At 43.2% G+C, this 26,316-nt stretch overlaps 1 protein-coding gene across 1 annotated transcript in view; it reads right to left on the bottom strand.

Annotated features, from left to right (window-relative positions):
* The window catches only part of FAXDC2 (fatty acid hydroxylase domain containing 2), a 78,189-nt gene that overhangs the window by 36,905 nt on the left and 14,968 nt on the right, over positions 1-26,316 (bottom strand). The window contains exons 5-6 of the mRNA XM_077326445.1: positions 23,523-23,728; positions 20,777-20,882 (exon numbers count right to left, since the gene is read on the bottom strand). Coding sequence (XP_077182560.1) covers positions 20,777-20,882; positions 23,523-23,728 — 312 coding nt within the window. The remainder of the gene's footprint in view (positions 1-20,776; positions 20,883-23,522; positions 23,729-26,316) is intronic.

Below are 26,316 nucleotides of genomic sequence, written 5' to 3'. Positions count from 1 at the left end.
TAAATAAAAGTTAGTTTCATTTTTGTGTGTGCAATATGCTAAATAGCAAAACTTTCCTGAGCAAAACAAGGAAGTATTCATCTCAGCTGTTATAAAGCCTACCTTGCAATGCAGCAATTCTCTTCGGGGAAAATGATCTGTGTGATTTGGACGTGTTTTGGGGAGATCCCCAGACAATACCAGTAGGTTGGCAATCCTAGGACCTGAGAATATATTTTCTCAGGGTCAGAAATGGCTGCTAGAGCAAAAGTAAACATGGGAAGAAAGAAGTCCTTATGCAGGCTGTGCACAGTCCTTGCACTGGATTCAGGTGTAGTAGCTCTTTGTTAGGGATGCCAGCCACCAGGCATTCCTGGGGAACCCCTGGAATTACTGCTCATCTCCTGATGACAAAGATCAGTTCCTCTAGAGAAAATGGCTGCGTTGGAGGGTGGACTATGGCATTCTGCCCCACACAGGGTCAGGGATGCCAGCCTCAAGATGGGACTTCCTACCTTCTTCCTTGCTATTGGGGCATGGAACAGGAAAGGGTGCAGGGAGAGGGGCTATAGGCTACTAAGAGCCAGCCTCCTCTCTCCTCGCCACCCCCCCAGCCACCCCCCCCCCATAAGCCCTGGCCCTATTTCCTTCACAAACCTCAAGAGTTTTATACAGAAAAATGCCCCCTCCCCACTGGCTCTCTGCCTTCTTTCTTGCTATCAGGGAGGAGCTATCAGCAGGAGAGGAAGCAGGGAGAGGGGCTATGGGCTATTAAGAACCAGGTTACTGTCTCTCTCGCTTCTCCCACCCGCAGCCAACCTTCCCAAAGCTCACAATTTTAGCCAGAAAAACGGAACCTCCCAATAGCCCCGCAGGAAAGGAACGTTCTCCAAGAAGCATAAATACTAACAAACGGGCTTGACAAAGACTGTGGCAGGGGAGGGGCAATAGGCAGTTTAAGTTTGGAATAATTATGCAGGCTCCACCTCCTATCAGCTGGGAAAACCACTCATGCTTGAGGGGAAGGGGGAACAAGGGAAATGGCCAGTTCCCAAGCCTAGGTAAGGCAGCAGGAGAAATGCCAGGGACCCCTTCAAGCCCCCCCTCCCCCAGACCCCTGGTAGGGAAACACTGCTCCATGGGGATTGTCCATCATTAGAACATGAGAGCAAAAGGCCTAAGTGAACAGCAGTGTTTGTTTTTTTTTAAATAGGTTGTGTTCAGAATCACAGAGGCCTGAAGGAAAAAACTGGATGAGTCAGTCTTTCAGCATCTAGATTTTGTGCTACTGATTAGATGAAAAAAAATTACGTTGCTGTGGGAATTGCTGTCTTTTTGTATGGGACATGTCTGAAGCCCAGACACTGGATGGTGGAATTGCTTGTTTATTTTATTATTTATTTGTTTATTATTTATTTATTTATTTATTTATTTATTATATTTACCGGGTATACTGCCCTCCCCGGAGGCTCAGGGCGGTTTACATAAGAACATAAGAACAATACGTCTGTAACATGTGAATAACCATACAATAATAATAACTAATAGTTGTAACAATATAACAATATAACAGTATAACAATATAAACAATGCAACAGTGCAATCAGGTCCAGAGTATACTGGTGGAGTTCTGAGGAGGGGCGGGGGAGGGGGGAGCAGGGGCCCTTCAGTCACTGTTGGTTATGTCGGGTCTCAACCAAATGCCTGGCAGAAGAGCTCCTTTTTGCAGGCCTAGTAATATCAGAGGTCTAGTAATATCAGCAGTGCCGACCCGCCTCGGTCCAACTGGCGACGGAGGACATGCGTCAGGGCGACTAGCACTGTCTCTACCCCATGGTTAAGCCAGAAACCTGACTGGGAGGGGTCTAGGACCAAAGCTTCTTCCAGGTATTCCATCATTTGGTTTGCGACAGCCCTTTCAATCATCTTCCCAATGTTACCCTAGAGGTAGCCCATAATGGAAGGATGCCTCACACAGAGATACCTTCATGCACAGAAGCCCATGACTGGACTCTGAGCAGGTTGGCACACACATAAACCAGCCTGGCAGAGACTGACTATGGAGTCAGTAGGGCCCCTTAAGAAACCTAGGAAGCCAGGTCAGGTCTCCATCTTGTTTGGGCTTCACTAGATTTCTTACATTTCCTCCTTGCCCAACTGACTGAGCTAAATGTGCATGTTATCTAAATCACGCCCCCCCCCCCCAGCCAAAGACCATTAGACTATCTACAGGAAAGGAATATCCCTTCAAGGTACTAACTGCAACTTCTTTTGTCTCTCTTGTCCAGTGTAATTTCTGTCTAGCAGCATCTCTTATCCCCAAATGTCTTCCCCCAGTCCTTCCTGATAAAATAAAGACAGGGCCATTAGCGACACATTACACCTAGCCAAGGTATTGTTCTACTTGATGAGATTACTCCACACTTCCCACTCTAGTGACATCACAGTTCAAACTCACCTATCAGGTACTCATAATATCAGAGACCAATCAACAATCAAGGACTTCCCAATGGGCAGTCCTGGGGTTGGCCCGGAAATTTCAAACACTATATCAAGCCTTGCGCACACCCTGTGTGTGTGTGTGTGTGTGTGTGTGTGTGTGTGTGTGTGTGTGCTGTTCCCTCCACACCCGGCATCGTGTCCACCCCTGATGTCGTCAACCCTGTGTCTTGGCTGCTTGGATCCAAGAAAGGTGCAGTATCTTGAACTTGTCCCCCTCTAGAACTAAGTGTATGTATGTTTTTGCTTCTGTGTGTGTTTTGAATGTACCCTGATATTTTCCCCAAAAAAATCCCATGAGTATAAGCTTTTGTCTTCTTCATTTAAGGAGGGTTTCTTCCAGGGAAAGGACCCCGTAAAAATTGGTAGTAAAGATCCTGCGTTACCCAGCCTCTTGCTATATTCAAAATTCCCCAGCAATTTGGGTAACAGATTTTGGTGGAGAATGTGCGGGCAATACCTTGTATCTCTGATAACATATTTTGGTGAATGTGTGGAAACTACCCTGCATCTCTGATAACATATTTTGGTGGGAAAAACTACCCTGTATGTCTGAAAGCAAGTGTTAATGCAGGTGTTTGTTCTCAGAGTGCAGACGTAGGGAATTTTTCCTGTGAAGAAATCCTGTGTTTTTGGAATTTGATGAGAGTAATGTGTGCATGTGTTTGATAGCAATCCTCTCAGGGTGTTACTGAAATTTACTTTCTTGGGAGGGACTTTAGCTTGAAAAGTTAGGATCTTGACTTTTGTGTGTTCCTGTAGGAACTAGGACCCCCGAAAGGGCTAGATTCCTCTAACTAGGACCAAGCCCTGGAAAGGCTAGGCTCCTTCCTTTGCCAGACTAGGACCCCGAAAAGGCTGGTCTGGAGCCTCCTGAAAATTACATTTGTGTGTTACTGTAGGAATTAGACCCCGAAAGGCTAGATTCCTTTCCTCACAGGCTAGGACCCCGAAAGGCTGGCCTCGTTGCCTACACTTTCTCATATAGGAACTAGACCCCAAAAGGCTAGATTCCAACCAGGCTAGGACCCTGAAAGGCTGGCCTCATTCATAAACTTTCCAGATAGGAACTAGGACCCCGAAAGGCTAGATTCCAACCAGGCTAGGACCCCGAAAGGCTGACTTGGAGCAAAGCAGGAACTGTCTTGAACAGTCAGTCTCCTGAAATTTAAAGTGCTGCCCTGATCAAGCAGGCACTCCTCTCTTAGGCTTTGTCTCGAAAAGGCAGGCCATATTAAGTTCTAAGGTTCTCATAGGTTACGCCCCGAAAGGCTAGCCAGATTCTCTCGTCCGTGTTTGTGTGCTCACTAAAAGTTCTCAGTGCTCATTAAGAAAAGCTCAGACCTGTTCGTTAAAGAAAAAGGGCTTTTCAGAATTCTCAAGTGTTTGTGCAGTACCTCAAGTTAAAAATGGAAAAGGTAGACCTAAGAAACTTTAGTCCAATGATCACCTGGACAAATTAACGAAATGGATTGTTAAACAAGGGGAAAACCCATGGAATCAAGATTCCTTTTCGGGTTCTGACCCATTGGCAATGCTAAAAGAAACTTTTATTGCTGTATGCAGTGCAAAGAAACTGGGGAGTTCCAAGAAAAATGTATATGCCAGTTGGGGTCTATTCGTAGCTCTGACTGGGGCTGCTGATCAATTAAAAGCCTTAAAGGCTGAAAATGCCCAGTTCCAAGCCCAGATCACCCTGCTCCAAGGTGAGAAAGAAGATATCCGGGCTGGCAAGGTCAGACTTGCTTGGGAGCTCCAAAAAACCCTAGAACAATTAGAAGCCGCCACTTACAGAGCTCATGTGGCAGAAGAAAAGGTTGGAGACCTAAGTCACCAGCTCACCCAAACTCAACATGCTGCCCAGTATTTACATTCCCAGGCTAAGGTTCAGCATGCTCAAGTAAGCCATGAGGCATGCCATAGAAAAATGCAGCAACTTGAAAAGCAGTTAGAGCTCCAGAGGGCTCTAGTTGCCACAGTTCATACAGCGACTCTTCCCATTCGACCTTCTGAGCCTCTGCCAGAAGCAATAACTCCCAAAATGTTCATAGAACCCCAAGGGGAAAATTCAGCTCCCTTACACCCAGTTCTAGTTACAACCCCTGCAGATAGAACTGAGAGGCAAGAAATCCAGAAACAGCTCCCCATTGCAGGCCAGCTTAGAGTATCAGGTTATCTTGAATTTCCCACTAACCAGGACTCCAAAAATTTAAACATTCAGGCAAACAGTGGTCTCCACTCTCAGTACAGGATCAAGAGGGAGAACTGCTTTAATCAGAATCACCCCAATTCTAATAGGAATAGAGACAATCGCTCCCTGCAGCCACCTAATGGCTGGAGCAAACAAAAGCCAGGAGAAAGGAGTAAGCCACAAAATGGTTTCCCTTCAAATAATTTTCCCCCAAATACTCTCAAACCTAAATACTTCCAGACTAGAAAAACTGCCCATCATCAACGCAATAAAAGAATCAGTAACAGGACTTTTCTATGGCAGGAACTTAGGAATACTGGAGCAGACATGTCCCAGTATCATGACCAACCCACATATGTACTCATGTGTGCTTTTGTAAAGGCCATTAGAGAGAAAAGGAACAGAGACATACTTAGATGTGAGCTACAGAAAACCAACCCCATAGAAATTTCTTCTCAACCCCCTAAGGACTGGCAGAAGGAAATAGAGAAATTTAAAATTCTTACCCAGAAATAAGATTTGGAAATCTTGATAAGAAAAACAAAGAATTCCAGGGTGAACTTTTAAATGTAAAAACCCATTTGCAAAATGTCCTGGATTTCCAAAGCCACACAGATAATAAATTGAAAAGAAAATACAGCAGATCCAGTAACCCAGCTTTACCTCTTGTCTTTAAAGAAGAGGAAATGTTCTCAGTTCCCCAATCTCAGAGTCAGGAAGGAAACCCTGCCTCTGAACCTGTACAGAGTTCCAAAATCCAAGTTGACAACAATTATATTAACAGGGAAGAATTTGTTGCAAGGACAACATTCTTTTTCAATTTTCTCTTAGCTTCTCTCCTCCCATTTAATGTTGCAAGCAAAGTTAACAGATTTCCGATTCAATGATATAATCAGCTTAATCTTTCAACTTCCAAAAATAGTTCCAGTGCCACTGAGTTAATTTACACAGGAAAATAAATTGTTCAACATGTGTGCTTCCATTTTTACGTTTAAATTTTCTATTTTTAAATTTGGCTGCAATTGATAGAGCCTCCACTGATAGTTGCAGTCACACTGAAACAGCCACTATTTTGCAATCTTAAAACAGACTCCCTTTGTCTAACTGCCTTCCTAGGCACTCAGGCCCATGACTCATGCCTTGCTCTCCCCCATCCAGGCAACTAATTTACACAACTAAGGAACAGCACAGAAAGTTTTCTTTCTTCCCAAATCAGTAATGGGAGAAGTTTTGTTTCTTTAAAGACTGACTCCTATCTCAGAGAGAATCTAAAGGGGGGAAGAGTACAGTAAAATAGTTCTGTTCTAAGATATGTTTTGTTTTTGTTTTTATTTTAAGACAATTTTGGCTGCTTTTAGTATTTGAAATATTTTCTCTTTGAGAAAAAGCATTCCCTCCATAGCTTTTCCTTCACTCTGACATTTTTACTTCCTATTTCAAATTTTAATTGGCAGTTAACACTTTTTTTTTCATAAAACCATTTTGTTTAAAAATCTGTTTTTGTTTTGAATATGTTTAAATAGCTTCATACAGACCTTTCATTTTGGTACTCAGACTTCTATTCAGCCTGACTTCTACAAAAAGTCACTCTGTGCATGTACAGAGGAACAATATTTCCTCCTTAAGAACACCATTCTGTTAACACACTATTGTGTAATGGGACTCTGACCATCTTCATGTTCTTCTCATTCATTCCTTCCCACTCATATCCTCAGCAGTACTCCAATAGATGTAACTTTTAAAAGAAGCAATTGGCATCTAATCAGCCTGGCCTACAAGCAGGCAGATCTCAATCTAAAAAAAAACAAACAAGTTTCTATTACTCAACCCTTGAATTTTCTTTAAGGTTATTTGTTTTATTCATTTTTATAAGAAAACCTTTGCTTCTAGATTTGTGCTTATGTGCTCTAACTTTTTAGATTGTTTATGTTTATTTCCAAATTCTTTTAATGTCAATCCGCAATATTTTGAAAAATTCTTTTGCCATGTTTTGAGTCCTCTTTTAATTAGGAGTCCTCTCTTCTGCTCTTTATAGCAAGGAAGAGATCACAATCCAAGTTTTGTTTTTGAAGCTTTCTTTTTGTGTTCTGATTTATCTTATGTTCCTTATAGAGAAAAATCTGTAGTATGTTTTCTGCTTATGCTTTTAACCTACTGCATATCAGAGCTTCTATTTCTCTTTGTGCTTATTAACTGGAAAGCAATTGACCAGATTCTATCTAGCAATTCTTCTTTTTATTCCCCATATATATTTGTATATGAGCTGCTAATCTATTCATTCACAAACTATTTGCTACATGTTTGCACGAACTTTTAACTTTGGCTTTTTGAATCTTTTTCCGAGTGCCTCCTTTTACACAACAGTGCAGCAGTAGACCTAGGTCCAGTAGACCTAGCCTCCAAAACCTTCTTCTTACAGGACTTACAGGACTTTTTCGCTTGTGTATTTCTACAAAGCATCTTGCTTCAGTCACCCATAGTAATCTATCAGTTTTCTCTCATATTCCCAAACTCACCAGGAGTTTGGCATCCTCCTTCCCTTGTCCTATGATTTTGCTCTACTCTCCCTCTCCCTCCCTGGAGATGGCATCTAGCTCCTCTTAAATTCTATTTTCAGTCTCTGTAAGGTCATGGTGGGCACCCACCACAGTAGATCTTTTTGACAGTCACTTATGGGGGCACCCCTCTGCTCCAATCTTTTATTTTGAGTTCATTGTCTTTTGAGTATTTTTCCTATCCATCAGGCTGTGTGCCTACTTGAGCCCAGCCTCAACAGACTTTGCAGCCTCACTCTTTGCAGCTGCACACACTTCTCCATTGAACTTTTGTCAATCTTTGTCCTTCTCTCAATTGGGTGTCTCCCCTTTGAGCTCTTCAGCTCCACTGTGCTGTTGATGCTCTGGGCCACTCAAATATTCTTGCAACCCACGTCTGCCAAGTCTGCCCTAAGGAGGCTCCAGGCTTGTGCATCACAACCAATTCCTGATGGTCCTGCCTGCATGCTGTTCCTGCTCGCCAACCTCCAGACCTGACCTGGTCAAGATGACAGCAACCCTCTGCCTGCATTTCCTGTGGATGTGTTCCTGTGGTCATGACCTGCTGCTCTGCGCTTTCTGCCCCAGCCTACTTGCTGGTGAACTACTGATGCTTGCTGTTCCTGCTCTATGAATATTCACTGCCCTGCCTGCTGCTTCTTCTATATGCTACCTCTGACCCTGCATACCCTCAGATGCCCTGGATAAGTGCCTTTACTGCCTCTTCCCCTGCCATTTTAGTCACGAGGGGGGGAAGAAGATCAACTTGCAAGCTAACACAGACCTGTACACATCTCCAGCTATTTGCTTGTTGCCACAACCTCTTGCCAGTGGCTCTCTCATAAAATGGATCCTTGCCAAAGCTGCTTTTTCACCCACATGGAGGAACCTCCTTCAACCTCCTTGCAACCTTCACCCAGCAATGTCCTATATGAGCAACCAAGTATATATATGCATATATATAGCAACACTGGACTAGTCTCCCACCTTCACCAATGGAACAAGGGGTGGGGGAGGAAGATTTTCAAGCTATTGTTTCTCAGTTGTACTATGCCATGCCAGTCACTTATTTCAATTAATTGTCTGTATTTCAAATTGAATGGTGCCACATAGTTCCAATATTGTCCATTGCATTGTGCTTGTAGCAGTCCTCCATGTTCTTCAGTTTCTTTCATTGCAGTTAATTTCATTGTATTTATTTATCCTTCCCTATGTGCCTCCCCATGTTTATGTACCCTTCCCATTCTCCCCATACTTAGTTTGTATTATCTTTAGATAACAGAAATCTCCTCTCTTTAGTAAGGTAGATCCAAGAAGCCAAAGACTCTCCAGGTAACATGACACCTACATCACATATGTTTTATTTTTGTTTTGTTTTATTTTTGATTGGATTCACATTTTTATAGAATGGCCCATAGTCCCTGGCTCACACAGAGATACCTTCATGCACAGAAGCCCATGACTGGACTCTGAACAGGTTGGCACACACATAAACCAGCCTGGCAGAGACTGACTATGGAGTCAGTAGGGCCCCTTAAGAAACCTAGGAAGACAGGTCAGGTCTCCATCTTGTTTTGGCTTCACTACATTTCCTCCTTGCCCAACTGACTGAGCTAAACGTGCATGTTGTCTAAATCACCCCCCCCCCCAGCCAAAGACCATTAGACTATCTACAGGAAAAGAATATCCCTTCAAGGTACTAACTGCAACTTCTTTTGTCTCTCTTGTCCAGTGTAATTACTGTCTAGCAGCATCTCTTATCCCCAAATGTTTTCCCCCCAGTCCTTCCTGATAAAACAAAGACAGGGCCATTAGCGACACATTACACCTAGCCAAGGTATTGTTCTACTTGATGAGATTACTCCACACTTCCCACTCTAGTGACATCACAGTTCAAACTCACCTATCAGGTACTCATAATATCAGAGACCAATCAACAATCATGGACCTCCAAGTGGGCAGTCTCTGGGGCTGGCCCGGGAATTTCAAACACTATATCAAGCCTTGCGCACACCCTGTGTGTGTGTGTGTGCTGTTCCCTCCACACCCGGCATCCTGTCCACCCCTGATGTCGTCAACCCTGTGTCTTGGCTGCTTGGATCCAAGAAAGGTGCAGTATCTCGAATTTGTCCCCCTGTAGAACTTAGTGTAACTTGTCCCCCTGTAGAACTTAGTGTATGTATGTTTTTGCTTCCGTAAAAATTGGTAGTAAAGATCCTGCGTTACCCAGCCTCTTGCTATATTCATAATTCCCCAGCAATTTGGGTAACACCCAGAAACGCTAAATGCGAGACGGGTCTGTAATTGTTAGGCTCTCGTGGATCTAGAGATTTTTTTTTTCATCAGTGGGTGTACCACAGCCTCTTTCAATCCCTCCGGGAATTCTCCCATTGTGAGAGATAGGTTGATTATCTCCCAGAGGGGGCCCTTTATCCTTATGCCAGCTGTTTTTAAGGGCCAGGTTGGGCAAGGGTCCAGTGGGCATGTGGTTGACCTTGATGTTGCTAGTATCCTGTCCACTTCGGTCAGTGTGAGTCGTCTGAAGTTACTCAGAGTTTTCTCCAAAGACGGCCAAGGGGCCTGTAGTTCACTTTCTGTATCTAAGGTTGGAGGAAGGTCGTGGTGGAGTATCGAGATTTTTTCTGCAAAATGACTCACAGCTGATATCCAATTTGCTACTGTTTTGTTACCCTTCAGCCAGGGCAGTGAGGGATTGAGCTACCTTAAACAATTGAGCCGGGCGTGAGTCTGCAGATGCAATGGTAGCCGAGTAAAAATTGCATTTTACTGACTTCACCGACCATCTCATAGGCCTTCATCTACCTTGTACAAAATGTTCTCAAGGCTTTGTCATGAGTCTTCCTCCAAACTCGCTCTAGCCATCTCAGTTCCCGTTTCTTGTTGCGAAGCTCCTCGGTGTACCAGGGGGCCGGCTTGAGATGGGGCTGGAGAGGGCGTCGGGGAGCTATCTCGTCAATGGCAGTCAGCAGTCTATTATGCCAGTCGCTAACCAGGCCATTGAGAGAAGTGCCGGGAGGTATTGGTTCTCGCAGAGCGTTCAGGAATCCTGTGTTCCCCAGCGTGATATGAGAGCCCCTGATATGACTGAAGGTGAAGAAGAGTTGGTTCTTCTATGCCACTTTTCTCTACTCAAAGGAGGCTCAAAGCAGCTTACAGTCACCTTCCCTTTCCTTTCCCCACAACAGACACCCTGTGAGGGAGGAGAGGTTGAGACAGCCCTGATATTACTGAAGAAGAAGAAGAGTTGGTTCTTATATGCCGCTTTTCTCTACCCGGAGTCTTAAAGCAGCTTTCCTCTCCCCACAACAGACACCCTGTGAAGGAGGAGAGGCCGAGACAGCCCTGATATTACTGAAGGAGAAGAAGAGTTGGTTCTGATATGCCACGTTTCTCTACACGAAGGAGTCTCAAAGCATCTTCCAATCGCCTTCCCTTTCCTCTCCCCACAACAGACAGCCTGTGGGGTGGGTGAGGCTGAGAGAGCCCTGATATCACTTCTTGGTCAGAACAGTTTTATCAGTGCCGTAGGGAGCCCAAGGTCACACAGCTGGCTGCATGTGGGGGAGTGCAGAATCGAACCCGTCATGCCAGATTAGAAGTCCCCACTCCTAACCACTAAAACTGCATTTATATTTTGATTGCTCATGCAATCAGATTCCTATGCAAGTTCACAAATCGCAGTGCGGTTTGCACAGGGTAGTGTGAACTGGAATGGTGGTGGAGAAACCAGCTCTGTAATTGTGCCGGTTCCCGCACCACACCAGTTTGAGCCTGAGGTAGAAGCGGAGTTCCACCAATATGGGCACTGGTGAGGCTGAAATGATGTGGACTGGCAAGGCTGCATTGATGGCACTGATCAGACTGCATTGATGGGCAGTGCAATCTGTATGTCTCTGTGTGGGCAAAGTTACTGCTGGCATATTGTTTTTGTAGTGCTTGATATTTTACTAATAGCTATTTGGAATCCCTAGGAAAAAATGATATCAAGAAAGAGAAAAATTGACTCAGAGTGTAGGATATTTAAAGAACAGTGGAACAGATTACTTTTTCATGCAGTACAAGGAAAAAGCTGTGTGTTTGATATGCCAGAATATAGTGTCTATGTTCAAAGAATACAATTTGCGTCTACACTATCAAATTCAACATAAAGATAAATATGATTGTTTAGTAGGAGAAGTGAGAAAAGATAAAATATTAAAACTGAAAACTACATTGACAACTCAGCAAAATACTTTTGTGAAGCAGAAGCAGCTAAATATTTCAGCACTGCAAGCAAGTTTTCAAGTTGCCAAGCTAATAGCGTGTACTGGCAGACCATTCGTGGAGGGAGAATTTGTTAAAGAATGCCTTCTTTCTGTTGCCAAAGTGATGTGTCCAGAGAAGACAGATTTATTTAGTACAGTGAGTCTTTCAGGACCTACAATTACATGAAGGATTGAAGAGATGGGAGACAATTTACATCAGCATTTGCAAAACTCCACAAAAAAAGTTTCCTATTTTTCCTTGACACTCGACGAAAGTAATGATGTTCGTGATTCTGCACAACTTCTCATTTTTATTCGTGGGATGAATGACTATTTTGAAGTCACAGAAGAGCTTGCTGCACTGCAAAGCATCAAAGGAACAACTACAGGGGATGATATCTATGAAAAGGTTTGCCAAACTGTAAATGGTTTGGAGCTGGACTGGGCTAAACTAGCCAGTGTGACAACTGATGGTGCTCCTAGCATGGTGGGGTCTAAGAAAGGAGTAATTGCTCGCATTAACCAAGAGATGGACAAACATAACCATTCTCATCCAATAGCCATACACTGCCTCATCCACCAACAAGCGCTGTGTAGTAAATCACCGAAAATTGTGGTATCTTGTGTTAACTTCATTAGAGCCAATGCACTAAATCACAGACAATTTCCGGAATTTCTGTCTGAGCTAAATGTTGCCTATGAAGATGTTCTGTACCACACAGAAGTCCTTTGGCTGAGTCAAGGGAGTTTTGAAACATTTCTATGACTTACTTCCACAGATTATAGCTTTTCTGCTTTCAAAAAGAAGTACCAGAGCTCTATGATGCAGAATGGAAATGGTACCTTGCCTTTCTGACAGATGTAACAGAGCTACTCAGTTTCAATGTGCAACTTCAAGGAAAGAGGAAGCTCATCTGTGATATGCAATCACATGTGAAAGCATTTGAAGTAAAATTAGGCCTTCTCATCAAACAAGTGAAGGAGGAAAATTTCTGCCATCCCCCCACAGCTCAAAATCTGTTAGTGGAAAAACCATTGGTTGCATTCCCAAACAAAACATGTGTGGATTCACTGGAAAAGTTGCAAAAGGAATTCCAATTTAGATTTCAGGCGCTTCATCGCTTTTCCGTAACCCATTTTCTATTGACATTGAAAATGTGGATACAATTTACCAAATGGAACTGGCTGATCTGAAGAATTGTGACTCTCTGAAAGATGCATTCAAGTCAAGCAGCCTTCTTAATTTCTATGCATGTCTCCCCTCTGAGACATATCCTAATCTCAGGAACCATGCCCTTAAAATGGGAACCATCTTTGGCAGCACTTATGTGCTGCCAAACAGACTTTTTCCAGAATGAAACATCTGAAATCTCCAACCAGATCTAGACTAACTGATGCACACTTGCATCACTTGTTATAACTAGCAGTGACAAATATGGAACCAGACATTGACAATCTCATTAGCCAAAAGCAGGCCCATAATTCCCATTGAAATACTGGCAAGTTTGTTGATTTAACTTTACTTGTTCTTCATTTTAAATATTGTATTTGTTCCCATTTTGTTTTTTTACTTCAAAATAAGATATGTTCAGCGTACATAGGAAATTGTTCTTTTTTTTTCTTCAAAACTATAGTCCGGCCCTCCAATGGTATGAGGGATAGTGCACTGGCCCCCTGTTTTAAAAATTTGAGGACATCAAAGGAAAAACAGGTTGTGAGATAAATCCCAAATGGATGAAATATCTTGGAATTTACCTAGACAAAGATTTCAGAGAATTCTTCACTGGCAACTATGAAAGACTATGGAAGACTATGCAACTGGATATTAAAAGATGGAATGACTTGAAATTGTCTTGGTCAGCTCGAATGGCCACGGTTAAGATGAACGTTACCTAAATTTAACTTTTTGTTCCAAATGTTACCAATAGAGATCCAGGAGAAAACGGCAATCTGTGATCAATAAATTTATCTGGAGTAGAAAAAGACCAAGAGTTGCTTTTAAAATACTTCAAGACGTGAAGGAGAGAGGAGGTCAACGTGTTCCTAATCTAAAACTATACAAAAATGCAGCAGCACTTACATACATAGTGGACTGGGTACGGGAACCGCATTATAGAGAACTGGTATTTGAAAGAAAAACCATGGGTAACAGCTTTCATGAAAGACTATGGCCAGCAGGAAAACAAAAACAAAAAGCAGTATCAAACACCTGGATTAGTGGATTTTTGAACGTATGGTCAAGATACAATAAAAGACTATCTCTAGCACCATCAATACTGAAATCGCCAATCGAAGCATATTTTGGCAAAGCTCAACAGAAAAGGCTGACTTGTCTCCAGTACAAAGACTTAATATTAAAAACCGGCAAGTTTAAGGATATGCAAACAATAAAGAAAGAAGGAGTAGAAATTCAATGGTTAGAATATAACCAATTATTATCTAGATTTAAAGCAGAGTTTCAGCAACCCCTAAATCCAGAGGCTCCAATACCAGAATTTGAAAACTTGGTAATCCAAGATAAGCCTCACTTGCAGGGCCAAATATATAAACTGCTATTAAGGTATGAGATGGAAACGGAACGGGTTAAGCCATGTATGATTAAATGGATGCAAAATATTGAGATAAATGTGACAGTGGAACAATGGGAACTAGCATGGTCTAGAACAGCGTTTTTCAACCATTGTGCCGCGGCACACTAGTGTGCCGTGAGATATTGTCTGGTGTGCTGTGGGAAAAATTCCAATTTCATCCGTAACATGCGGCTTCGGCTCACAAATAGACCAATCATTAGATTCAAATAGACAGGAGGAGACATCGCAGTAGATCGCCGAAGCGCAGAAGAGCGCCAATGGATCTGGACTCTGGAGGATTATCATGGACGCAGCACAGAAGAGCGCTGAGTGATGGATCTGGAGGAGACATGAGCAGAAGAGCACTGACTGATGGATCTGAAGGAGACATGAGCAGAAGAGTGCTAACTGATGGATCTGAAGGAGACATGAGCAGAAGAGTGCTAACTGATGGATCTGGAGGAGACATGAGCAGAAGAGCGCTGACTGACGGATCTGGAGGAGACATGAGCAGAAGAGCACTGACTGATGGATCTGGAGGAGACATGAGCAGAAGAGCGCTGAGTGTGACGGACAGCGGCTATCTGGAGGAGACAAGCGCAGTAAGTACTGAGTGACAGTGAGACAGGAGCAGATACTGCAGTGATGGACAAGTTTTTGAAAAGGAAAGAACTGGACTCTGGACAAAATTCGGAGCAAGATGAGAGCCCAAGTATGAGTGGGGATCAAAAGAAAGCAAAGATGGTTAGCTCAAGCAAATTCTCTGGCACAAGGCAATATAGCAAAAGCTATATTTCATTTGGATTTACTTTCACCGGAGATGCAAAGAAACCAACTCCACTGTGCGTGGTGTGTGGTGAAAAGCTAACAGTGCTATGGTCCCAAGTAAACTTAAACGCCATCTCCAAACGAAACACCCTTCGCTTCAAAACAAGAATGCGGACTTTTTTGTTCGCCTGCGTGAAAACACGGAGAAACAGGCAACTTTCATGAGAAAAACCACAAAGGTAAATGAAAGAGCTTAAAGCTAGCTATCAAGTTGCTGAACTTATAGCCAAGTCAAAAAAGTCGCACACTGTGGCAGAGAAATTAATACTTCCCGCCTGCAAAGCTATTGTAGAGGAGATGCTCGGACTTGAAGCAGCTACGGAAATAGCCAAAGTCCCTCTCTCTGACAAGACAATTTCCAGACGTATTAATGACATGTCTGCAGACATCGAAAGTGTAGTTTTGGAAAAGATCCGTATCAGTGAGAAATTTGCATTGCAACTTGACGAGTCTACTGATATCAGTGGACATGCTCAACTCTTGGCCAATGTGCGTTTTGTGGATGGTGATGCAATTAGAGAAAACTTCTTTTTTTGCAAGGCATTGCCAGAAAAAACAACAGGAGAAGAAATTTTTCGGGTCACATCAGAATACCTTGGAGGACTTAAGTGGGAAAACTGCACAAGGGTCTGCACCGATGGAGCTGCAGTCATGGTTGGGCGCACCAAAGGCTTTGTAAGCAGAGTGAAGGAAAGAAATCCAGATGTGATTGTTACGCATTGTTTTTTACACCGTGAGACCCTCGTAGCCAAGACTTTACCAGCAGTCCTAGTTCCTGTGTTGGATGATGTTGTGCGCATGGTAAACTTTGTAAAGTCACGACCCGTGAAAAGTCGCATGCTTGCAGCTTTGTGTGAGGAGATGGGAGCGAAGCATAAAGCCTTGCTGTTTCATACGGAGGCCTGGTGGTTGTCGCGTGGCAAGGTCTTGGTTCGTGTGTATGAGCTGCGGGAGGTACTTAAAGTGTTTCTGACAAATGAGAGGTCAGATTACGCAAAGCTGCTTGCAAGTGATGAGTGGTGTGCAAGGCTGGCATACCTGGCAGATATTTTTCATCATCTGAATGAACTGAACACACGATTGCAAAGCCGAAATGAAAACCTGCTTACAAGCACAGATAAAATAAATGGATTCTGTTCAAAGGTGCAACTCTGGCATCAACACGTGGAAAGTGGCAATCTGGAAATGTTCACACTCACCAAGCAATGGCAAGGTGTTCACACTGCTGCACCGTGTGAGATAATAGTTAAACATTTAAAAACCCTTGAGGAGAAGTTGTCATTTTATTTCTCTTCAGTCTCCACTGAATGCCTTGACTGGGTTAGGGACCCTTATAGCTCAGCATCAGTTGGTGGAAAGGACATGACTTTACAGGAGCAGGAGGAACTAACTGAACTGAGACAAAATCGTGGTTTCAAGCTAAGATTTAGTGATCTTCCTTTGGACGGTTTTTGGTTGGATACTGCCAAGGAGTTCCCCGTTCTGGCAAACAAAGCTATTTTGACATTGCTCCCATTTTCCACTACATATCTGTGTGAGATGAGCTTTTCAAGCCTGATTGCTATAAAAACTAAAGACTGAGAGCTGTTGACAAAGAGCTACGTGTGTGTCTTCCTTCGATTCCTGCCAGAATATCATCTTTGTGTTCAGCCAAACAGGCCCAGGTTTCGCACTGAATAAGTAATCAGAAAATTTCTTTGTGTTTATTTGATTTCTTTTGTGTTTGTTTTGATAATAAGTAAACAGAAATATGAACAATTATAAAATAAAGTATTATTATTTCATAATAAAGTAATTATAAAATAATTTCTTTGTGTTTATTTGATTCCTATTCAAGAGAATTACTTTATACATAGTCAATATAGGCACAGAGTTAAATTTCTAAAACATTTTCTAATGGTGGTGTGCCTCGTGATTTTTTACATGAAAAAAGTGTGTCTTTGCACAAAAAAGGTTGAAAAACACTGGTCTAGAATACCTAAGTATACTAATAGTCAAATACTTAAAGAAAATTGGTATAAAATGTTTTACAGGTGGTATGTGACACCAAAAGTGATCGCCAAAATTGCTAAAAACTGTGATAACAAATGCTGGAAATGTGATGATAAACTAGGTTCTTTCTTTCATATGTGGTGGAAATGTGAAAAAGTTTATAAGTTCTGGGCAAAAATACACACCATTGTGCAGAAAATGTGGGGTCTTATATTTCCTATGAAAGCTGAATCTATGTTACTAAGTATACCTCCACAGTGCCTCCCAACTCACACACAAAGTTTATTCTTCTACACGACGACAGCAGCAAGACTAGAATTGGCCAAGAAATGGAAAACGCAAGAACTACCCTCGACAGAAGACTGGTTGAACAAACTAGCGGACTTTGCCAAGATGGCCAAACTGACACTGATAGTTAATGGAAGAACAGAAGAGGTGTTCCAAGAACAATGGGGCCCTTATCTGAATTACTTAAGAAAATAATCTAAAAGGGGACTGAAATGGGGAATTAAGTGTATCAAATGAAGCCTATCTTTTTCTGTATTAATAATGTAGATTATTCGTACTGTTTCATCTTTAATTTTGGAAAATAAAATAAAAATTCTGCTAAAAAAAAAGTTTGAGGACCCCTTCTCTAGATTATAATAATAATGATCATCTCTGCAGGCAAAAATGGCTACTTTGAAGGCCAGACTCTGAGGCACTGTGCCATTTTGAAGTCCAAACCACCAGGAATATTTCCAACTGAGGGGTAGCCAACCTCCAGGTTGTCAGGATCAGTCCCTGCTCTCTGCCATGATGATTGTTCAGTGAACCTGTCTGACTCCATCTTGTATGATGTGTCTGTTATGTGCCTTTGCTGGAACGTTCCCATGCAACCCAAACGTTCCCATGTAACCAAAACCCCTGCTTGTAGTTTTCCTTTGATTCCCCATTGCTTCGATCCTTGCATTTTCACACTGCATATTCCCCCTACTGTGAAACAATGTTACCCGGTTCCTGTAAACAGCTTATCAGCTAGCCTGAGGCGCCGGCCTGACGAAGGCCGTGCTAACTTCAACACCTTGGCAGGAAGCCTGGGATGACACCTGGGTTAGGGGTTCCCCCCTCCCTTGGGAACGCTCATGTTTTGGGCAGGAGAAAAGTATTGATAAGTGCCTGCTGTTCTGGTATCGAACAGATTTGACTTCAAACGTTACAGTGATCTGATCTACTTCCAATTAAAGCTTTCTTCTCATAGAAGTTTTGTTGTGAGTTTTGTCAGCGCTTGACACAGGTATGATTTGGAGAGCTCCTGGAATTACAGCTCATTTGCAGAGTATAAAGATCAGCTCCCCAGGCAGAAAGAGCTGCACAGGCCTGTCACATCCAACAACTTCCCTCACTTTGCCCCAGACCGCTGACAGAGCTGGCAGGTGGCTGATGAGTGTTCTTCCTCTCCCCTCCCTTCAGGCATGCTGTGAAGGATCCTCTGACAGCTCCTGACTGAGAGGAGGGAGGTGTTTCCAAAAGCAACTCAGAGGAGTCTGCGGATGTACTTGTGCTTTCCTTTTGAGGGGGGGGGGTAGCTGACAGAAAAGCCCTTTCTCACTTAAAATACTGCTCTGACCAGCCTCACTGCTGGAGGGAAGAAACAGCCAAGCCATGTGTATTTCTTCTGCGTGACTCTCTGCAGATTTGAAGCCTACTGCACAGGGTTGTTGTGCAGATGAAACAGGAGGCAAAAGAACCTCTGCAACAGCATCCAGTTTCACCTGCACAACAACCCTGTGTGGTAGGCCTCAAATCTACAGAGAGTTGCTTGGCTGCGTCTTCCCTTGAGCACAGGACCTGGACAGGGACAGACAGGGCCTGGACAGTCTCTGCCCAGGAGGGCTTTTTACAAATATAAAATAGAGCAAAGTGTTAAAGATTTATTTAATTCTTGGATTTATATCCTGCCACTCCTTCAAGTGGCAGGTAACAGCATTAAGCCCAATAAAACCCCATTAAAAACTTCCCATACAAACAACCCCAAATTCTGGCAGTGGTAAAACCTCCCCCCCTCTACCTGGTCCAGATTCAACCCTGCCTCAGGGGTATTAGCGAGATGTTCACACTCAGATTGGGGAAGGGCCCATCTTCCTTGCCCTGGCCTCATCCAAAGACCTGGTGAAAGAGCGCTGTCTTGCAGGGCCTGTGGAACTGTGACAGCTCTGTTAGGACCCACAGCTCTCCCAGGAGCTCATTCCAGCAGGTCGAGGCGAGGACCAAAAAGGCCCTGGCCCTGGCTGAGGCCAGGCGAACTTTCCTCAGGCCGGGAATCTCCAACAGATTAACACCAGCAGAATGGAAGGCCCTGCGGTGGGCACTGGGAGGCAAACAGTCCTTCAGGTATGTGAGGCCCAGGCTGCATATAGCCTTGAAAGTTAACATTTCTGAACCTGATTCAGGCCGCAACCACCGGCTAATGTAGCCGTGTCAGTAGCAGCTGAATATGGGCCCTCCAAGATGTAACTGTGAGGACCCTAGCTGCATTCTACACCAGCTGCAATTTCTGTGTCAGGTACAAGGGTAGGCCCGTATAGAGTGAATTATAGAAATCCAGTCTAGAGGTAACTGTTGCATGGATCACTGTGGCCAAGCATTCCAATGACAGATAAGGTGCTAGTAGCCGAGCTTGATGTAGATGGAAAAATGCCATAAAGGCTACTCTTGTGACCCGGGCCTCCATTGATAATGAGGCATCCAGGATCACCCCCAAATTCCAGGCTGAGGGAGAAATGTTAAGCTGCATCCTGGCCAAAGTGGGCAGCTGTGTTTCCTTTATGTGATAATGACCAAGTTTCTGCAGGGAAGAACTTCCTTAGTGACTGATTCACCTATAAATGGATCCATGTGAACCTTTCTCTTGATGGGGTTTTAGTCCCTCCAGTTTTGTAGATAGTTGCTTCTAAACACTCATTCCTACAGATAGGAGGCTATGTGGCTCTGAGGAGCAGAGGTGATGAAACGGCAGGAATAACAGCTACTGCAACAGTAGAAGACCTGAATCACAGCCATAAAACATAACTTAAAGCCCAGTTTACAGCCTGTTTTGTGGCAGTGATGGGAAAGGGCTAATTTTCTTAACTTTTCCATCTGCTCAGTATTATCCATTGAATTTGTTCTATGTTGGGAGAGATCTATTACACAAACTAAATTAAATCATGGCTTAAAATTCCAGATTCTGGGGAAGAAACAAAGTTAATTTTCTCAGAAGGCCTATACATGAACATCACAACAAACATTAATCCTGCTCTGGTATTCTCCACATGAGGCAAGGCTTGAGTGATTTCCCAATTGCCCAGTAGTGGCCATGTGCCATCACCACACCATCATGGCTTTCTCAGATGTCTTATTAAAAAAAACAGCAACTGAATATTGTTTCATGTTAATGGAAGAATTATAATGGGAAAGGGGTATCTGCTATGAAAGGAGCAAGATACTTCATTTTTAAATTAAAGCAGAATTCAGAGAACCTGATAGACAGATTTGTTATAATGATATAATGAAGTGCAATTGTTGATCAACAAAACAGCCATTCTACACACACACACGGTAATGGCAACCAGAGGAACATATTCAGGGGAAATGACCACCCGATAGGTAGAACAGAAATAGCTGAGCATTCCCACTCACACCAGTGTCTGCTTCAATGTTTCTCAATATTGAAGAAAAACCAGGTAAGTGGGGACTTCCTAACTGCATCAAACTTGGGCAAAATAACCAGCATAGAAAATGTCCTTGCATGCAAGGGAAGGGGGCAAAGAGAACATATGAGTCCAGCAAAGGAACAATGCTCACACCCATCTCCACCAAGCCCAGAGGCTTGTTATGATGTCTGAATGTGATCTGAGTCACGTCACGTTTCAACTGAATTTCTAAAGTAACACTTACCACATGGTCTACTGGATGAGCATACATACTGATAATGCCCACAGGAGCAGTCCATTCATGATGCCATTTGTGTATGTGTTTATACAGAAAAGGGTGGTGAAAACTCCTGCATGGGAAAAAGCAAAATATGTTTCCTGTTTAAAATGGGATTGAGGTTCTGAAATCCATATACAGGGTAAGATGAAATGATGGAACAGAATAATGCCAATTGTGCATTATGCTGTGTAACTGTCATGGTGGAAACATTTGGAATCCAAAAGAAAACAATGCCCAAACTAAAAAGAATGAGTAACTAACCCAAGAAATAACTTAGAAACAAGAAGTCAATATGAAAAGCCTTTTGAGCTTATTTTAAAGGATGAAGAGTTGAATATTGTAAACATCCACATAGAAACCTCTATAAATGTGTATAATTGTTCACAGCAGAATTTCAAAGGGATTTTTTGCATGCTACTAACAGTTATACTAGTAGACATTGTAGGGTGGGGTTTGTGTGTGTATACTAACACCCCCCCCTCTCTGCCAGTATAATAAAGGCAAATGTAAAGGTATCCCCTGTGCAAGCACCGGATCATGTCTGACCCTTGGGGTGATGCCCTCTAGCGTTTCCTTGGCAGAATCAATACAGGGTGGTTTGCCATTCCCTTCCTCAGTTATTACCAGTATAACCGCAACATGTAAAACACCCCTTTGAAATTCAGTTGTGAACAGGTTTTTTTTTTAAGTTTCCCCTTAGCTTGGAGGATGGCTCCTTATCTTGACTATTGTGCTCTGGCCATGTGAATCCATGCCACTGTAACCTCAAAGCTAGATTACTGTTTGTATCACATCCTACATGAATCTGCCTTAGAAGTAAACTCACATTCCCGATGGTGCAGAATGTCATTTATTTACTACTGGGCCCTCAGCAGAGTATTATAGGGAGATTTGCCTAGGTGATGTGCTTAAGGTGATGTGCTTAAGATCCTGGAGAGATATTGCCAGTCTTAGACAATACTGTTGATCTTATGTACCAATGAGCCACTGTAAAGCAACTATGTGAGGTTATGTGTATTCAAACAAGTGACTATATCACTGCGCTCAATTACTACATCCTACTTGCCATATAAACCAAAGGACACAAGACCTTTTGCAGCCTATATTGTTACCTGTATATGGAATCACAGAATCATAGAGTTGGAAGGTGCCATAGAGGCCATCTAGTCCAACCCCCTGCTCAACACAGGATCAGCCCAAAGCGTCCGAAAGCATCCAAGAAAAGTGTGTATCCAACCTTTGCTTGAGGACTGCCAGTGAGGGGGAGCTCACCACCTGCTTAGGCAGCCTATTCGACTGCTGAACTACTCTAACTGTGAATTTTTCCCCCCTGATATCTAGCCTATATGGTTGTACTTGTAGTTTAAATACATTACTGTGCATCCTTTCCTCTGCAGCCAACGGAAACAGCATCCTGCCCTCCTCCAAGTGACAACCTTTAAAATACTTAAAGAGAGCTATCATGTCTGCTCTCAACCTGCTTTCCCCCAGGCTGAACATTCCCAAGTCCCTCAACCTGTCTTCATAGGGCTTGGTCCCTTGGCCCCAGATCATCCTCCTCACTCAAAGCAGCAGGGATGTACTTTGAGGCTTCTGAATGATAGTAAAACCCTTTGTGTGTGATTGGGATTGTGTAGCGTTTCCACCGCAATTAGGTCAGCATGTTTCACTTGATCACTTGTGACGTGGCAGTGATGCGCACCGCAAGTAACTTCTAAGTTCTTTTATCATTCTTTTATTGTTTTAAACATGTTTCATTTTATCTTACTAATTCCTGCACTCAGCTTTTAAACCAAGTAGTCTCCACAAATTGTGATAAGCTGCAGCAAATTAACAATTGGAACCTACACCTGTTTATATCGCCTGACCTTGGACTTCCACAGCTTCTTATATAAGAACAGTTAAAACAGTAGCTGGGATTAAATTTAGCCAAATTCACTTGGCAGTAACAGTTAGAATCATAGAATCATAGAACCATAGAGTTGGAAGGGGCCATACAGGCCATCTAGTCCAACCCCCTGCTCAACACAGGATCAGCCCTAAGCATCCTAAAGCATCCAAGAAAAGTGTGTGTCCAACCTTTGCCTGAAGACTGTGAGGGGGAGTTCACCACCTCCTTAGGCAGCCTATTCCACTGCTGAACTACTCTGACTGTGAAAATTTTTTTCCTGATATCTAGCCTATATCGTTGTACTTAAAGTTTAAACCCATTACTGCGTGTCCTCTCCTCTGCAGCCAGCAGAAACAGCATCCTGTCCTCCTAAAAGTGACAACCTTCCAAATACCTCTCAACCTCCTTTTCTCCAGGCTGAACATTCCCAAGTCCCTCAACCTATCTTCATAGGGCTTGGTCCCTTGGCCCCAGATCATCTTAGTTGCTCTCCTTTGTACCCTTTCAATTTTATCTATGTCCTTCTTGAAGTGAGCCCTCCAGAACTGCACACAGTACTCCAGGTGTGGTCTGACCAGTGTCGTATACAATGGGACTATGACATCTTGTGATTTTGATGTGATGCCCCTGTTGATACAGCCCAAAATGGCATTTGCCTTTTTTACCGCTGCATCACACTGCCTGCTCATGTTTAGTTTACAATCCACAAGTACCCCAAGGTCTCGTTTATACACAGTGTTACCAAGACAGATTTTGATTTCATGAAAGTAATTAATAGAGAACTCTTGTTTTGTTACTCTCTAGTAATTAGCCCCTTACCGGTGAATGTAATAGAACATGATTTCCTCCAGTAGTGCATTGAAAGCCAGCTCAAGAAGAAACCGGTAGAGGGTGGGCAATGACAAACTGAAAGGATCACCCCTCCATTTCAAGATGGGCAACATCAGCATCACCATTGGAAGAGAGATGAAAATTTGATTGTACAGTCCTACACGAATGGCCTTGCGCAGTTTTGTTGTGTCAACCTATGGAAGAAAGAAAATGCATCTGCTTCCTAAGGAATAGGAGATGCTTTAAGAACTGAGTTCTGATACTGCCAATTCGTTGTTGGAGCCAGGGCCTAGATTTGTTACTCAACCACCACCACCACCACCATACCAGGTCCTCTGTGTGTGAGTTGACTATTTTTTTCCTGTCCCTAACTGGATCAGAACATAACCAGGAAGCTCTGGAGAATGAAACTGAGCTGTATAAAGCACGCTAAGAATAAACTGCAGGTTTATTTTGTTCTGGTATTACAGATTAATGCAGCTATCCACCTGAAATTACCTTCAGTGAGAATACTCATCACTGAATCTTCATGTTTTGGGCTGCATCCTGCACTTCAGCAAAGTCTTTGAAAATTAAGTTTGGGAATTAACAGCTTTTTTCATTTTGTGTGGTCGCAGGATGCATGAACTTCCTGTATGCTTCCCTCCTGGATTTTGGAAATGAGATGCTCCAGATCAAGGAAACCACTTATGCCAGATAGTTAAACTACATGGGCCACTGCATTACTAACTCGAGATTAGATCTAATCATCCTATCCCCTGTAAATCCACAGCACAGTGATCATACTCACAGAATCACAGAATCATAGAGTTGGATGGGGCCATACAGGCCATCTAGTCCAACCCCCTGCTCAACGCAGGATCAGCTCTAAGCATCCTAAAGCATCCAAGAAAAGTGTGTATCCAACCTTTGCTTGAAGACTGCCAGTGAGGGGGAGCTCACCACCTCCCTAGGCAGTCTATTCCACTGCTGAACTACTCTGCGAAAATTTTTTTCCTGATATCTAGCCTAGCCTTACCGCTGCATCACATTGCCTGCTCATGTTTAGTTTACAATCCACAAGTACCCCAAGGTCTCGTTCACACACAGTGTTACCTAAAAGTGTATCCCCCGTCTGGTAGGCATGCTTTTCATTTTTTTGACCCAGATGCAGAACTTTACACTTATCTTTATTAAATTGCATCTTGTTCTCATTTGCCCATTTTTCCATTGTGTTCAGATCTCGTTGAACTCTGCCTCTATCTTCTGGAGTATTTGCCAGTCCTCCCAATTTGGTGCCATCTGCAAACTTGATGAGTAGTCCCTCCACCCCCTCATCTAGATCATTAATAAATATGTTAAAAAGTACAGGACCGAGCACCGAGCCCTGAGATACCCCGCTACTCACCTCCCTCCAGTCTGATGAAACACCATTGACAACAAATACTAGTTTCATGTGTTCATGAAAGATATATATTAGCTACCCTACTATTAACAGACACTCCTAATCTACACAGTGTGTGATGTGGTTCCACCTATCATTCCAAAGCAGCTAGCACCATTAAAGATTGCTAATGAACTGTCTTATCAGTTTCCATTCCAGTTTGGGCTATTTCTTCTGCTGGGTCAAAGTGCAAAAGACCAATAGAAATTTGTGTTTTATACACAAATGCACCATTAGTCTGATTTGCGCTGTCAAGATAGTGAAAATTGGGTGTGGGGGGAAGAATACCACTTTTATCTTATATGTATACTAGGGGCAAAGCCCGTTGTATCCAAGAATACAACGGGCACTAGAGCTTGGCAGTGGGAAGAGGAAGGGGAGGAGTTGTCCAGTCTGTAAGGGCATGGGGTTGAATGTGTGTGTTGTGTGGGAGGTTGTGGTGGCATGGTGGCAAATGAGGGCATGGGTGTGGAGATATTGGTGTCAAGAACCTGTGGTGTGGAATGTTCATTGAGTGTAGGAGAGGACTGACCTTTGGGAATTTTGGCATAGTGGTTACAGATGAGCTTTCCAGAGCCATGTCCTCAGATATGTGAAGGGAAAAATCAGACTGGAGACTCTTCTTAGAGGAAGATTACATGGTAACCAATTCCACCCAGTTCTGTGTCATTTCCCTTCTTGTGTGAATTAGGCCACATTCACCGAAATGCCCCTCTGCCCTAATACACATGGGGTAGTCACAGTACACAGGTGTCCACCCTGTTCCCTCAATCTCCCATGTTTTCACTGTTGGTAAAATGTTATGTGCCCACATGCTTCTTTCATGGTTGCTCCTTAGAAGAACGGAGCTTTGTACCCTATTGCTTACTACCCAAAGGAGTCTCAAAGCAGTTTACAAACACATTTTCCATTCGTCTCTCCACAATAGTCAAACTGTGAGGTATGTGGGGTTGTGAGAGATCTGAGAGAACTGGGAATGGGCCGCAGTGACCCAGCAGGCCTCAGGTGTCTCAAAGCATTTTCCAATCGTCTTCCCTTTCTCTCCCCATAGCAGACTTCCCATGAGGGAGGTGGGGTAGCGAGCCTCACAGGGAAGCTGGCAACCCTAAGGGGAAGACTCTCTGTGCACAGCAGTCTTGACCCTAGTAAGGTTTTTATACTGTTTTTTTATTTGCCAGGCCAAGGTTATTTGCCAGGCCAATAAGTCATTACAGTTACTATGTGTCTCCAGACATTTACTTGTACTCTATTTACAGTTTCAGGCTGTAAATATTTATTTAGACCTTCCTGCACTTTCCAGACTCACAGGACTGATGCTGGTCTGCCTGTCTGCGCCCCAGAATACAAACAGTTGCTGGT

This window comes from Paroedura picta, chromosome 3 (genome assembly GCF_049243985.1).
Source record: "Paroedura picta isolate Pp20150507F chromosome 3, Ppicta_v3.0, whole genome shotgun sequence".
NCBI lineage: Eukaryota > Metazoa > Chordata > Lepidosauria > Squamata > Gekkonidae > Paroedura > Paroedura picta.
This window is presented reverse-complemented; position numbering and strand designations above follow the sequence as displayed.